Source organism: Macrobrachium rosenbergii, chromosome 48 (genome assembly GCF_040412425.1).
Source record: "Macrobrachium rosenbergii isolate ZJJX-2024 chromosome 48, ASM4041242v1, whole genome shotgun sequence".
NCBI lineage: Eukaryota > Metazoa > Arthropoda > Malacostraca > Decapoda > Palaemonidae > Macrobrachium > Macrobrachium rosenbergii.
The window spans coordinates 54,225,012-54,240,013 of NC_089788.1; the positions used below are offsets into that span (position 1 = coordinate 54,225,012).

General features: G+C 39.2%; 1 protein-coding gene across 2 annotated transcripts in view; it reads right to left on the reverse strand.

The window, feature by feature from the left end:
- Positions 1-15,002, reverse strand: part of LOC136831404 (uncharacterized) — a 135,384-nt gene that overhangs the window by 68,298 nt on the left and 52,084 nt on the right. For both annotated transcript variants that reach the window (XM_067091786.1, XM_067091787.1), the window contains exon 3: positions 7,534-8,108. In XM_067091786.1, coding sequence (XP_066947887.1) covers positions 7,534-8,108 — 575 coding nt within the window. The remainder of the gene's footprint in view (positions 1-7,533; positions 8,109-15,002) is intronic.

The following is a 15,002-nucleotide window of genomic DNA, read 5'->3' on the forward strand; positions in this document are numbered from 1 at the left end:
GTCTTCTAGCTCTGATTGGGAAAGGTGGTGGATGGTTATTTATAAATACATCTCTTAATTCAAATAATTTTTTTGTTGGAGAATCACTTGTCTGAATTATTAAGAGCACTTTTCATTGTTACTAGCTCTCTATGGAGAGACAGAAGCAGTTCACTACATTCAACTTGTAAAGATGACTTTGATGATGATCTAAAGGCTTCTGAGCATATTCTAAGGCATTAATTGTGACATTTTCAGCACTGGATCCGATGCTGAGCCATATACTTCGCTTCCATAATCAATGATGGACAGAACTCTTGCTTTATACAGTACAGAAAGGGCATGTCTACTGCCTCCCCAAGTAGTGTTCGATAGTTTTCTAATTAGATTTAATGCTCTTTTACATCTAGATTTTACGTATGTTATGTGGGCTTTCCAGTTCAAGTGAGTATCAAGTACTAATCCCAAAAATTTTGCTGTTTGGCCAATTGGTATACTATGGTTTCTGATTTTTAAATCTATTTCTTCACCTTTTTTCCACCTTTTATTTTTATAAAACATGATTGCTTGAGTTTCATCTATGGAAAAATTTAAAAATTTTCTACAGTCCCATATTGGGTTGAATATTAAAATCACCTACTATTAATGTAGGTTTCCTGTTATTGTTAAGTAAATCTTTTATCAATGTACTTTTTATTAGGTTAGTTGTATAAATTATAAATTATGTAATTATCCTTTTTTATTAGTATTTTAATACTTGATATTTGTAAGTCGGTAAAGTTTACAGGTAATCTGTCATAACATACTTTGTTATGTGCATATATAGCAGTACCTAAATTTCCCTCTTCTTCTCTAGATGTAGATACTAAGGTATATTTACCTATTGTTGATACAGTATTGTTTTGTTGACACGTTGTAAATATAATGTCATTGGTTCGTATTCCCTTAGTAATCGTTGTATTTCACTCAAATGTAATCTGGTCTGTAGACCATTTACGTTCCATTGTACAATTATTGAAAATATTACGTTAGTGTGTTCAATTGTTATTTTCTTTTTGTGAATCATTAATTTTCATTTTTTTAAATATTTTATTTACGATATTTATTTGTTTTTCTTTATAAGATATTAGGTGTCCAATGCATATACAGCCCTTTTGTGAGTGTCTAAACTAGTAGTGTCTTTATTTCTGTATCTTACAAAAATTTTGTATAGGATTTGTTAAACTGTCCTTTGTTATGCTTTTGTTTTTGTTGCACAGTTCAATGAATCATTCATTACATCCACTGGTTTTCATATGTCGTTTTTTCATTTACTTTTGCTGCACCTATTATTGGTGATGGAGTAATCTCTTCTCCCATCACATAATCATTCTTGTCAATGGTTTGTTCCTCTACTATTTCTTTGATGTTCTGGGTATCTGTTTCCTTTGGTTTTATTATTACTTTAGGAGACAAAGGTATATTCTTACCATTTTTGGATTATGTTCTTTCTTCAAGTCTCCTGCCTTAATTTTAATGGATGTATCTCTAATAATAGTTGGTTTTTGTTGGTCTTGGTGGAGTTCTCTTTAAAGGCCTCTTTTTTCTTTAGCTTCTAATTCATCAAAACTATCTTCTAATATTTCTGTGGTGCTTACATTATCTTCTATTGTTTCCATTTCTCTTAATATCTCTAATGAATTTGAGCAAATATTTGTATACATTTCTTGGTTCTTTGCTATATTGGTTTCTTCTTGCAAAGTGGTTATTTTTCTTTGAGACTGATCTATTAGGGTACTGTTACTTTTATCTATTTCCATTTTTGTTTTATTGTTTGATCTTGTTACAGTAGAAAACATTTATTTTCTAGCAGGATCATGTATTCCTCTAACTTTTAATTCTAATTTGGCCTCTTTTGTAGGCATTCCTGTCCTGAAGTAATTTTAATTCTGTGTTGCATATACTGTATATGATACATACACTCCTTAGATCTTGCATGGTGATTCTGTCCACAATTCATGCATTTTGGTTCACCACACCTCCACTGTGTAGTATGTTTGTCAGATCCACAGTACACACATATAGATGTATTATGGTAATTCTTCCTTGCATGTCCATACATACTAAGTTTTGGCACTGTAGTGGCTTTGGAACACATGGTCCCAGTTCTCTGCTTTGGCCCAAGATTTTAATTTTTAAGGGTAATTCATGGCCTTCAAATTTTATCTTTGCTATTCCCAGTGTTTTTCCATTACTCTGTCTACTGGCTATGTTGTACATTTTGCCATCTTGCACATTGCTGTATCTTTTTTTTAGGGAATCCAGCAATATATTCTTTTCTGCTGGGTCTTCATCATTATCAGGGAGTACTATGGTACCTTGTACACTGTTCATGTTGTCATGTTTTTTTATATGTACTTTTACATTATCAATATTTTTATAGTTGTAATTTTCTGACAGCTTTTTTTGTTGTGGTTTCTATCAACCACATCTGCTCTTTTCTTTGTCTGAATGACATTTCAGTGATTGAATGTCAATTCAACAGGAAGTTTTCTCATTTCAATGCCGATATTTTCTTCTCTCTGTTTCTAAGGTCAGGAATCTTGACCAACTTCCACTCCCAAAGAGGGAGTCAAGTGAGTCAAGGCTTGGTCAAGATATCTGCTTTTTTTTTTGTTTGCTTTTACTGAAGCATAGGACTCTAGTAAAATTACATTAGTATTTTTTTCTGATTTTTCCAGAGGGGGGTTGTCAGAGGACATTCCAGTGGTTGTCAACTGTGCCGAGTCGCTACCATCAAAGGGCCCAGGGGTACTTAAGTCTTTAAAACTACTAAGCATAAAGATTGAGGTACAGTATATAAAAGAATTTTAAAAAATAAATAAAACCTGAAAACCTTAAAAGATATCAGCCTTTCATGGAGTTCATTCTTCCACCAATGGCACAAGTGAGAACTGACTCCCAAATGTCTACTCCTACCCTACCCCACAGGGGATGGCAAACATGATCAGAGTGGCCCAAGTTTAAGCCAAACCTGCTTGCTAGGACTGATAATATTACCAGAATACAATCATCCCCATCCTAATCATCTTATGGTCAAACCGGATAGAATGCCGAGTCCTATCCCAGAACCAGACCCCTGGAACTGTGGTCTAGCCCTAAAAGAATATAGCCGTGTTTGTGCTATCAATGTGATAACTCTCAGGTCCGAACATTATTGGGCAGTCGATGATCCTACCACATTTCTCACTATTTAACTTCGGATATAAAAACATTCCCAGCTATGGTATCTTTTCCTATTTACCAATAAAAAGTGGAAAATTCCACAAAAATTAATCCAAAAACATATGGTACATGGGACTCTTGGACTCAAACCCGGAAAAAATTCCTGGGGTTCAAGAGCCCCCTCACCACGTGAAAGTAGTCCCACAATCAGGGGACTCCTTCGTGGTGTAGTAACACCAAAGCTCCTCTTCTTGAGAATACCTATCGCAGACAGCGAGAATAATTCAAGTGAACCATCTCTAATACCTTTATCCAGGCATAAGATGACCCTAAAAGTCTGGAGAAGTCCTCCAAAATATGTGGGCAATCCTTAAATCTGTGGGCAAGAGCTCCTACTGCCCATTCTAAATAACTGAGTACTTTCAAGACCTTAAACAAATGCTTGATAGGGTGGTCCAATTCTGAGGTTGAGAAAAAAATCTTAGCTAAATTAAACGCCGACCTTCTGGAGGAGTCAATCAACCCAGAGAAGTCTCCCTGGGAGGAGGCAGAAGCTCTCTGGTTGCATAAGATAGGTATCTTCTCTGTGGCAATCTAGACGGCAGACAACTAAATGGGGCTCTTCCCTGCTCTCTCTTGCTTGAGAGCCAGCTTACCACTTCATGGAGAGCTTTCTTAGCTGAAGAGGAGAGCACCATTTTAGGTAGCTTCAAAGAAGGAGTCGTCTGGTTGTCCATAAGTACGTTGAAGCCAGTGAAGCCGGAGCTGCAGGGGAGAAGAAATCTGGAAAAGTTGCCAGCAGAAAAGTGAGTAAGGAGCCATACGCCAAAGGAGGGGTAACAGCATCCACATCTTCCTCCTCAGAAGAAGAAATGGGCGACAGTTCTGCAGTAGGTTGAGGGGCCGAGGGCGTTTTCTTAATTAAGTCCAGGACACTATCCAACTGGCACTGGGTCGACTGAAATGAAGGATCCACTAATGAAGGAGCCTGTTGAGCTGCAGAAGACGAAGAGAGAGACGTGACTGGGAGCAAGCTGCAACTGCAGGAGCAGGAGCAGGCAGCACAGAAGGAGACAAGGGCACTGCAGAAGGCTTGGAAGGAAATGGGCTCTCAAAAGCAGAAATGGACTTGGGCACCAACAGACTGTCTTGCAGCAAATGGCAGACGGGCACCAACGGGTGCTAGGGAGCCAACGAGCACTCGGAAGCCAACGGGTGCATGGGCACCAACGGCCACTTGGGAGCAGATGGGCGCTTGGCTAAGGGGCAATCAGGAGACGATAGTCACATAGAAGACAATGGGTGCTCGGAAAGAGCCACACAACAAGGAGCAGCACGTTCAACAGGTAATGGAAGTTCTGGCGCCACTGGGTGCATTGGCTCCAAAGACTTCTTCCCAGAAGCCAAAGAACCAGGTGATGCTGATTATACAGGAGCTACAGGAACAGGAGCTGGGCGCGTGGTTGCTGGTGAGCACTCCAATGTCACTACATGCCCAGGCAAATCCTCCGAAACTAAGGATGGGCGCTTAGAAAAAGACGAGGTCCTAGAAGCAGAAGAGCAGTTACGAACAGTAGCACGCTTAGTAGATGGAAACTGTCCCACCAATTCCAGATGATCCTGGGAGAAACATTCTGGACTGTACCAAAAACTACAGGACGGCAGTCACTGGAGAAGTTTCTTTAACCTTCTTAACTGGAACTGAAGGGCGAGATTCTCCTTGACAACGCCATTGGCATCTAGGACTAGAATCACTGCTGGAAACCTAGATGAAAGACGATCCACTTCCATAGAGACGCCTTTCCAGTGGCATTCAGTCGTAACCTGGGACACAACACAGGTCTGACTGAGGGGGCGACTGCCTGTAGGCAGACCCCACCGACCTCCTTTGGGCTACGAGTTTGGCTCCTCCCAGGTTTAGGCGAGTTTGCCAGGGGCCTTGGTCTAGGAGAATTGGTGGGACAGACAGCCACCTCCTCCACTAACACTTCACCATCACTCATGTTAACTTTGTCCATCAGGACTTTAACAGATGCACCAATTTTCTCTATTGTATTAACTAATAAGCCAAACATAAGGTTAATTCTAGATTCAAGGCTGGTAATGGGGTCGGGATCGGGAGTAAGGGAGCCAGGGTGTGGAGTGGTTGGCACAGACTGCAAAGAGGGATCAGGTGGAACAATAGACAAGGAATCAAAATTATTATCAATAAAAGATTTAGCAGACACCTGACTAGCTAAAGTCTTCTTACTACTAGCTCTTGCCGCTGCTGTCCTCTTTTTGTCCCTGTCTAATTTGGTCAAATGACTACTCAAAGTCTTCCACATTTTACCATCCCATGAAACACATTCCTCACAAGTCAATTCAGGAGAACATATTTGACCCCTGCAAGATGTTCAAAGAATATGAAGGTCATAGCAGGCTTTAGTCAGTTGCGTATTGCAGCCTTTACTGCAATACCTAAAACATTGAGAACCTGAATTGGACATTGCTGATAAGTCACAAGTCAAAAAATCTCAAGATAGTTAATATTCAAAAGCAAAAGTCAATATCGGTAATACTGGTCTTTTGAGAAAACCTGACACTATCTAACTGTGCCAAAAAGGCTACCATAAAGAGAATACTTCACCAATGATCCCAAAGATCACAAGAGAAGAGAAAATTCCAAAAAAAAACTGCTGCTACAATCACTGTATCCCCAGCCATCAGATACATATTGAGCTTATTTGCTAAGCTGGCCCCTCTCTTACCCCAAAAATGGGCGGGGTCACTTGCCTACCCAAAACAAAAGTAGTGCTATCCCGAATTTCAAAATTCTAGCTGCCAGTTAATAGAAACTAATAGCTATGTAATTATTTGGTAAGTAGTTTATATAAAAAAACCCAATATTACATTTAGCCTGGGGGGTCCTCATGTTTTTAATAGCATTTCCTATATTGCAATTTAGCAAGAGAGTTAAGAAGAAAAAGCACATGGACTAAGGAGAAACAACGTGGGTATACAAACTACACCTGTCATACATGGAGACTTGCTACTGAGGAGGTAGGTAATACCAGCAGGTAGGGCTGAGCACCTTTACAAGCAGAGCAGATTGTCATCATACAGAAAAAAGGCACTAGCACCTCTCTGCTGGCACCAACCTGGAAAGCAGAGCAGTGCTACTATGTTGGCATTGACCCCAGAGGCATGGTAATGCTTCCCTCTACCCTTGCTCCAAATGTTACAGACCAGAATTATAATAGACTACTGTAATCCCAAAAAACTCAGTCTCCCTCCAAAGGATGGGAAATTGTTGGTAGGCAGCCTTTGTTATGAATAAAAGGCTCTACTTTGCCTCCCCCTACCTTCATTACAGTGGGAGACAAGGGCTTGCATTCTAGCTTTGCAGAACTGGGACTTAACTGTTCTCATTTGGGTCCAGTTTGTACTCTGGCATGAATGATCACGAGTATGGGTCATGTGAAAGAGAACTGGCCAGTGCCCACACCACCTCTTCCCCCAGAAACACATATAATGCAGAATGCAATGTATTTGAAAGCAAAAGGCGCTGCAAAGAAGGCCTGACATAACAGCTACCACAAGGAACCAGCTTCTCTAGGTATTAAAGGTGTCAAATGAATAAAAATGTCAGCTACTTACTATAAAGACATGCTCTGGTTTTGTGCTGATCCAATAACTTCATCTTGGTTTTGGTTTCCATTCAAACAAAGTTAGTTTACCCAACTGTACTTTTTGAAATTTGCAATAAATAAAAACTAAATAATTTTGTATTAGTGGGACATATGCTGACAACAATTTTCAAGAGATCCAGTCATATCCCACTTGTGATACCAACACCTTGAATTCTTTGTTTTTAGACTACCCTACCCTTTCAGAACTGACATAACCAGCTCCATAAAGCCTATGGTCTGAACTTTTGCATGAACACACACATATTTGTATAGGTGAAGAAGTTCATTCTGGTAGCATATTTACCTATAAATCACATGCATCTTCCTAGGCTTTTGGATAAGTGGCAAAAAAACAGTACACAATTATCCTAAAATATAGCCTGCGGCTGACCACTCAAGATAACCCACAGACACCTAATTTCTAGACTAACTTGAATTGTACATCACACTAACAATTCAATTTATGAAATATATCTGCAAAATGCAGATTCTGCAAATAAGCGAAGAATTATGATAAACTGAAATCTGATAATCTGTGGGGCTACTTCTTCATGATATTGGTAACAAAAGTAAATGTGATATATATTACGCATCTTAACATATAAAACTGCTGAAATAATTAAAAAAAAAAATGCTCTCCTTAAATTAACATATTTTAAAAGAATAAGTCAATCCTTACCATCAAACCCCTTAGTCTTACTATATCTCCTGTATTAATTTGATCTAAAATATTTCTAACTTCAGGAGTGTTGGTTGTGAATACTTGCAGAAGAATATCCTTAATACAGCCATCTACAACAGGACAAGACTGGTCCGCAATACCAAACATCATGTGGAGTTTTCCAATCCGTGTTATCGAAGGATATTTAACAACTTCACTGACAACAGCCATAACATTGTATTTACTGCCAATTACACACTGCTTCAGAGGTGTGAATGTCTTTTCTGAAGTTGCATTTGCCATTCTTAAAGCACCATTGGTTTGAGGTGGATATAATTGTTCGGCTACACTGCCAGTGCATTCTCTAAAAAGCCATATTTGTGGCCTGAATCCTGCATATCCAGCATGAATACACAAAGGACACCATTTTTCAATTGCTCCTAAACCCATATATTTCCCAATTGCAGCATCAGAAAGCGCAATCCACAGTTTCTTGGAACTACCCCATTTCTTCATAATACAATCTATTGCTTCAGCATAGTCTTTGTAAAGGGTAACTCTTATGAGTTTTCCTTCCGAATCATCTGCTATCACTGAAAAAAAAATAATGGGTATTAAGCTTATAAAAATGTTTTTAAGAAAAACAATAGAAAAAATACAAGGAAAAGCTGAAGACAAATGAAAAATTTTCAAAACAATTTGTAGTTTTCCCAGGTATACAAACCAGAACCTTTTTTTAGGAAAATTCTTCAGCACCAGGTGGAAATGGTTGTTGAACTTGGTAATGAGGGTGTTAACTGGGGGTTAATGGGGAAGTGAGTCGGGGAATACCCTTCACTTGCCTACCATCACCAAGCACTTACAGCACCAGGAGGACCCTCTCTGGCAGATGCACCTGTCTGCTCCTATACTTGTTCCTGGGAGCAAGGAACATGATCAGTACTATTATGGTACCAAGCAAAACACCACCACAAGCTGAGGAAGACCTGTACTTAGAACAAAGTTCTGAGATGAAGTTGATCAACCTGTATGACTATTGTTTGTGATGACCAAACTAGTATAGAGTACAGGTGAACAGACATATGCAACCCTGGAGCTGGTGGTGAACTACAAGCAGAGTAGGGAGAGGCAAGATTGTATGGGAACAGATTAGCCTAGTATTAGCGCTTATTTGTGGAGACGTTAGCACGCAAACCTACAGCCTGCACAGTCACAATCCAAGGACCAAGCACACAGTGGACAAGCAGGCATTGCATTGCTGGCTACAACATGTATGTTTCTGACAAAACACATTTGGAAGATCCACAAGCAGTCCTCTTGCCAAAGATGAACTGGGCTGGGATGGGGCACTGAATGTGTTCAGCAATGCCAACAACTGATCAGTAACTTGCAGGTGTACAAAAGCTGCCTCGCCCAAAAGAGCACTCACTAGAAGCCCTGCTAAACTTTTTGCGAGGCCTCCTTGGACATCCTTTCTTCTTCCTCCTCCAAGAGGATGAAAAACAGGAGGAGGAGGAAGAGGAAGAACTCTTCCAATTCTTCCTCTTCTTGGCTCATACCTTGCTCATCTAAAACGCTGGTAGTCTGGTTGAGGCAGGAGCATCATCGTTGCTGTAGCTGATGAGAGAGGTGAGGCATCTTCAATAAAAGCCACTACCAATACAGGAAGGCCAACCTCCCTAGCAGTCAAAGAAACAGAAGCAACATCAGAAGCAGGAGAAAGAGCAACTTCTTTCTTAGTTGAAGCTAAATGGTGAAGAAACACTCAGAAAGAGGGACTTTCTGCAATGTTTAACAAAGGCCACATCTTTCAAAGATAATCTAGTGACAATGACTGCACATCTGGAATGTCAGAGGTATCAACAAGAACTGTCAAAAGAGTAGGGTACATGGGTCAATGTACTGCTAGGGGAGAGCTTACCATGGGTACCCAAGTGGTAGGTACTCTTCCCTCTGTATATATCACACCCCCTTTTCCAAGACCAAGTGGAAGCAGTGCACAAAAGCAGTACACAAACTTGGGGGTTCAGCAGAGGAGACTGGTGAATGCTTCCTACCCTTCTCCTTCCTATTATTATGAAAGACCAACCAGTGCACTCATTTCAGGGGAAAGGTGAGTACAAGACTTGTCCTTACAAAAATTAAAAACCTATGGGGATTGCAACGAACATGAAGTGCCCATACAAACGCTCCTGCCCTAACAACATCCTTGTTGTTAACTTCACTTCAAGTTAGTGAAAACAAACAATAACAAAAATTAACAATCATATGAAAGAAAATACTCAAGTTCAACAAACAGTTTAGTGTTGCACAAGTAGATGGCTGAACAAAAAGTGCTTGGTGACAGCAGATGAGTGAGGGGTATTCCTCACTCACCTGCCAGAAGTTAACTCACCTTGTTACCAAGTTCAATGGCTGTTTTCAGCTTGCCCTGAAGGACACTCTTACATAACTAGCATCCCATGAATCCAATGGTTTCACTATATTTGTAAGAAAGAATTATTACAATAAAAATAATAACTGTTTCACAGATACAAACTACTGGCCTGATAAGACCTTTCTTTGCCATTCTGAGAGTTAGACTAATAACACTTTGCTCTTCATTTTTGGTGTATTCTTCTTCTTCTTCCTCTTTGTCTTTAGCTTTGCCCATTTATATATGTGGTTGCTGTTTCCTACCAGCCTTCTCCACTTTCCTCTGTTCAATGCATCCTGACTCCTTATGCTATTTTATCCTTGCATCTAGCCCAGGGGTTGGCAAACTTCTGGAAAGTGCAGGCCAGACAGCTATGCAGTGTCTTGGAGGAGGGCCATGATATCTAATTTATTGTAAGGATCGCTCAATGCCTTAAACTAGTTAACAATTGTTACATAATTAGTGTCCAAGTGTTAAGTTGGCAGCCGGAATGACACCCTTAGCAGGTTATATGTGGCCTGCATGCCAGAGGTTGCCGACCCTTGATCTGGACTTTGGTCTTCCTCTTCTCCTTTCCTCCACCTCCATGCTCATAACCCTTTACCACAGGATCTTCTCTCCGCATAAAATAACCAAACCACTATAGTCGTCTTTCCTGGACCTTCTTTGATACTTCCCCTACCCTAACTGTTCTTATAAATTCATCTCTGATCCCATGTCTGCTTGTGACTCCACACACCATCTCAACATCATCTCTGCTACATCCAGTTTCAGTTCTTGAGCCGTCATCAGTCATGTCTCGGCTAGGTAAACCATCCCTGGTCTGACTACACTTTTGTAAAACCTTTTCCTTCAATTTTTGCACTAATCCTCCTGTCACACAATATCCCTGACAACCTTCTTCAGTTTATTCACACACCTTGTATTCTGTGGTTGATTTCTAAGTCCATACCTCCATTATCAGTCATGTTTGATCCTACATATTCAAAAATTCTGACTCTTCATGCTGTCCTGCCCCAATTTCACTGTTCGCTATCTTCCTTCTCCTCCCATGCTCAACTCCTTCTCTAGTCGTCTATCAACACTATCTCATCAGCAAATAGGGCACTCCAAGGGACTTCCTCTCTGATATCTGATGTATTTACATCCATCACCAGATGCAAAGATGTAGGTGCTAAGCATTGATCCTTGATGAAGACCAACTATCACTTTGAACTTTTCTTTCCTTGGCACATGACTATACACTTTTTCTAATTCAATAAATACCAAGTGAAGTTCTTTCCGTTCTTCTCCATAGCTTGTCTTAAAGCAAACACAGTATCCACTGCGTCCTTCCATAACATGAACACAAACTGTTCATCACTTATTGTGGATTCTCCCCTCAATCTTTCTTCTTCAATTTTGGTGTAACTAGTAATTAAGAAGAGTAACAAAGAGAGAAAGAAATGAGAACCTACCCATTAAGATAAGACACAAAGGTGAATAACTCTGGAAAGTCTAGGTCCTCAAGGATGTTTTAATACAGGCAGGCACCGATTTACGACAGGGTTAGTTCTTGCATGCATGTTGTAAGTCAAATTTTGATGTAACTCAGTTTGCAATTCAGTATTCAGGTACATGAGGGCTCCCAATAGCCTAACTTCTTTTACCTACAGCATACCATGGTTTTATCATCATGAATATATTCTTATACAGCAACTTTCTTAACAGTCTTGACAAGAGCACATTATATCCATTTGTTTTACAGCACTTAGAATTTAGTAAATTTGCCTTTTTACATTGTTATGTTCCCTTACCATGAATTGTATTTACAAAGCATTGTCATTCATATTGTGGTGTAGATAAGACTCTTAATATGTTATTTTTAAATTAAATTATCAAAAAGGCAATATAAATCAATCATCTGTTTTGCTGTGATCATCAATTTCCCATTTCACCTTGTAATATCACGAATGCCTTGTGTATGTAACTTACCTGTGTTTATATCTATATGTGGCATTTCATCAATTATGACAACCTACACAAAGACCCACCATTTAGTTTTTTTATTAACTTAACTGAGTACCATGCTCATATAATTATATGGTACACAGAAGAATATTTTCTCACTGTTGATGTTATGTTTCATTTCACTAATTGATTTTCCTCAATGTTCTGTAACTTGCCCTACGTTTACATCCACGTTTTCATACACTTCAATGGTAAGCCAGTCATAACTGTGCCCAAAATAATATCAGTTTATCCTTATTTCAGTTGACTCTGATGAATATCACACTATAGTAACTCAGTACAGGCAGTCCTCGGTTAATGGCGTCTCGGTTATCGGTGATCCGGTTTTATGAGACTTGTCTAGTAACGAAAATCAGCAATTTTTGGCGCTAAAATTATTTCTGATCGGCGCAGATATCCCGGTCTTCTGCCGTTTTCGTCGGGCCGTCGAAAATCGTCAAAAATCATTTCTTTTAATGCTCTGGGTGCATTGAAAACCATGTAAACTGGAGTTTTACATCAAAAACCTTCAAATTATGATTATTCTGCCGTTTTGGGGCCATATTTCTTCCGGAACATGCGATCGTAACTCCTCGAACATGCGTCGTAAAGCCAGGAAATAATTTCTGATGAATATATTTGAAAAGCGTCGTAACCTCGGAACGTCGTAAGCCGGAACCGTCGTAAACCGGGGACTGCCTGTACACATCTTACAGAGGCGCTGATAACCGAAAATTGGCGATTTTCGGCACCGATAACCAGATTTTCGGTTATCGGCGATTTTTGGTTATCATCACACCATCAGAACGGAACCCCCACCGATAACCTGGGACTGCCAGTACAGTATTGGAAACCACAAAACCATTACAGGCAGTCCCAGGTTAACAGCGGGGGTTCTGTTCCCAGCCGAGCACCAATATAACCAAAAATCATTGTTAACTGGAACATCACAATAATTATGGTAATAAATAGTGTTTATGATGCTGTAAGTGCTGATAAACCGCTTAACGGCACCATTAACTGGTTACTGGCACTGATAAACTGCTTACCACCACCGATAAACAGCTTACCGGCACCAAAAGTCTGGTAAACGTCGTTAGCCAAGCACCGTAAAACCGGAAGCTGTTAACTGATACCGCCCATAAGTGGCGACTGCCTACTGATCTTTAGTCTGACCTAAACCAATCATCGTTTTGGCATAATGTTACATAACACTTTTTGCAATGTTTGCATATGTGGAGCACATGCTTTTGGTGATGTTTATTTTCATATTTACTAGAGTTTTTTCGAGCTCATTCTAAGAATGGTTATCAACCATAGTTTTTGCTAGGTAAATGTTATGATGTATTATCATTTTTTACTTTATGAATTCATCAAAACTGCCAACAAACTTTCTCACTGACTCTCCTGTTAACCAAACAATATGCAAACTAAATTTTCTTTTGAACCTTTTGACCATCAGTACTTGTGATGAATTCTTGTTGATATTCATCACCTGCAAGTTCCTTATGGGGTCTGAAACAAAGTTACAGCCTTTGCCTGAATAGTAATGAGGCTTAATAGTATCTGTTTTACAATCTGGTCTTATATCCACACCATTGATAACTGTTCCATTTCATGGATTGGCCCTTGCCTTTGCTTTGTAATTAAAGTGCGAGTTCATTGAAGCAAAACTTTTAAACAGCTTCACATATGCATTCTCAATCCTCAAGAATTGTTGGCACTGTTGAATGTGAAGGTTATAGTTCACTGTGTTACTGTCCTTGTTCTTTTTCCTCATTCATACTGATTAAAAACATTCACTTTTTATTCCAAGTTGACAGCCTTTCTTGTCTTTTTGGCTGGCTGAATTGTACACAAGGAAAGCGTCCTTTTTGTCAACATACTGCAGCTTATTAAAAACTTTTTAAACAGTAAATGGCGCACAAATGACAGCTATTGATTGACTATGAAATTCAGGTCTTGAAGACCAAGTGCCAGAACCCATCAGGATTATTCAGTGCCGTCATGAAGGTGACATATATAAATTAATGATATGATTGATAATGAATAGGTGAATGATGACATACTAGTAAAATTCAGTGTTAAAATAAGAACGTAAAAAATAAAGAATGATATTAGATAGAACCAACAAAAAATAAGTATATATTAAACTTTTATATTCAAAATATATACTTAGTATAAGAATAAATGGCTAAAATCTTTATTAAATATACTGAAATCATATCCCATTAAAATAACCAGATTCTTTCAGATAACCCATAAGGTTATCTACCTCAATGTCATCATTTAAAATTTCTAAAACAGTCTTCCCAGTTAGTAGGTACTGTACTTTGCCCTAAGGCGATTAAATTTAGGACAGTGCACCAGCATGGTGCTCAATGGATACCTGGCCACCACAGTGAACACAAATTGGGGCACTGGCTCCCTCTAAAATATAGCTATGAGTGAAGAGGGTATGGCCAATCCTAAGCCGTGTTAGGATGATCTCAAATTTTCCATTATGATTAAAACCCGAACTCCAAAAATCGATACTTTTTCTGATATTTCTTTACTTCCTATTTGTGGATAAAATGGGGAAGTCCATCTCTGCTGCCATTTTCTACGAATGTATCGTCTGATAACTGGACGCAAATCAAATGTGGCACCTTATTAGTTAAGAAATCACGTTTTGCAGCATCCTTTGCTTTACTATCAGCCAGTTCATTCCCTTCTAGACCAGTGTGCCCAGGAATCCAACAAAACTTTACTGATTTGTGGTGAACAGAAAGATAAAAAAGCCATTCCTGAGCCTTTTGAATTAAGGGATGGGTAGGGTAAACTTCTTTCGGGCTTCTAAAACACTCCTTGAGTCACTATATATTACTGTGGATTTAAATTTCTCATCATATGCAAGATTTAAAGCATCAACTATAGCTGTTGCTTCAGCAGTGAATATGGATGAGGAGTCTTATAACTTTTTTATATATGATTCCCCCCCCCTCACACACCACTGCACATCCTGCTCCATCTTCCGATTTTGGTCTGTCAGTATAGATTTTTCTGTCATTTATATGCCTCTCATCAGGCTCCAAAAACTAGT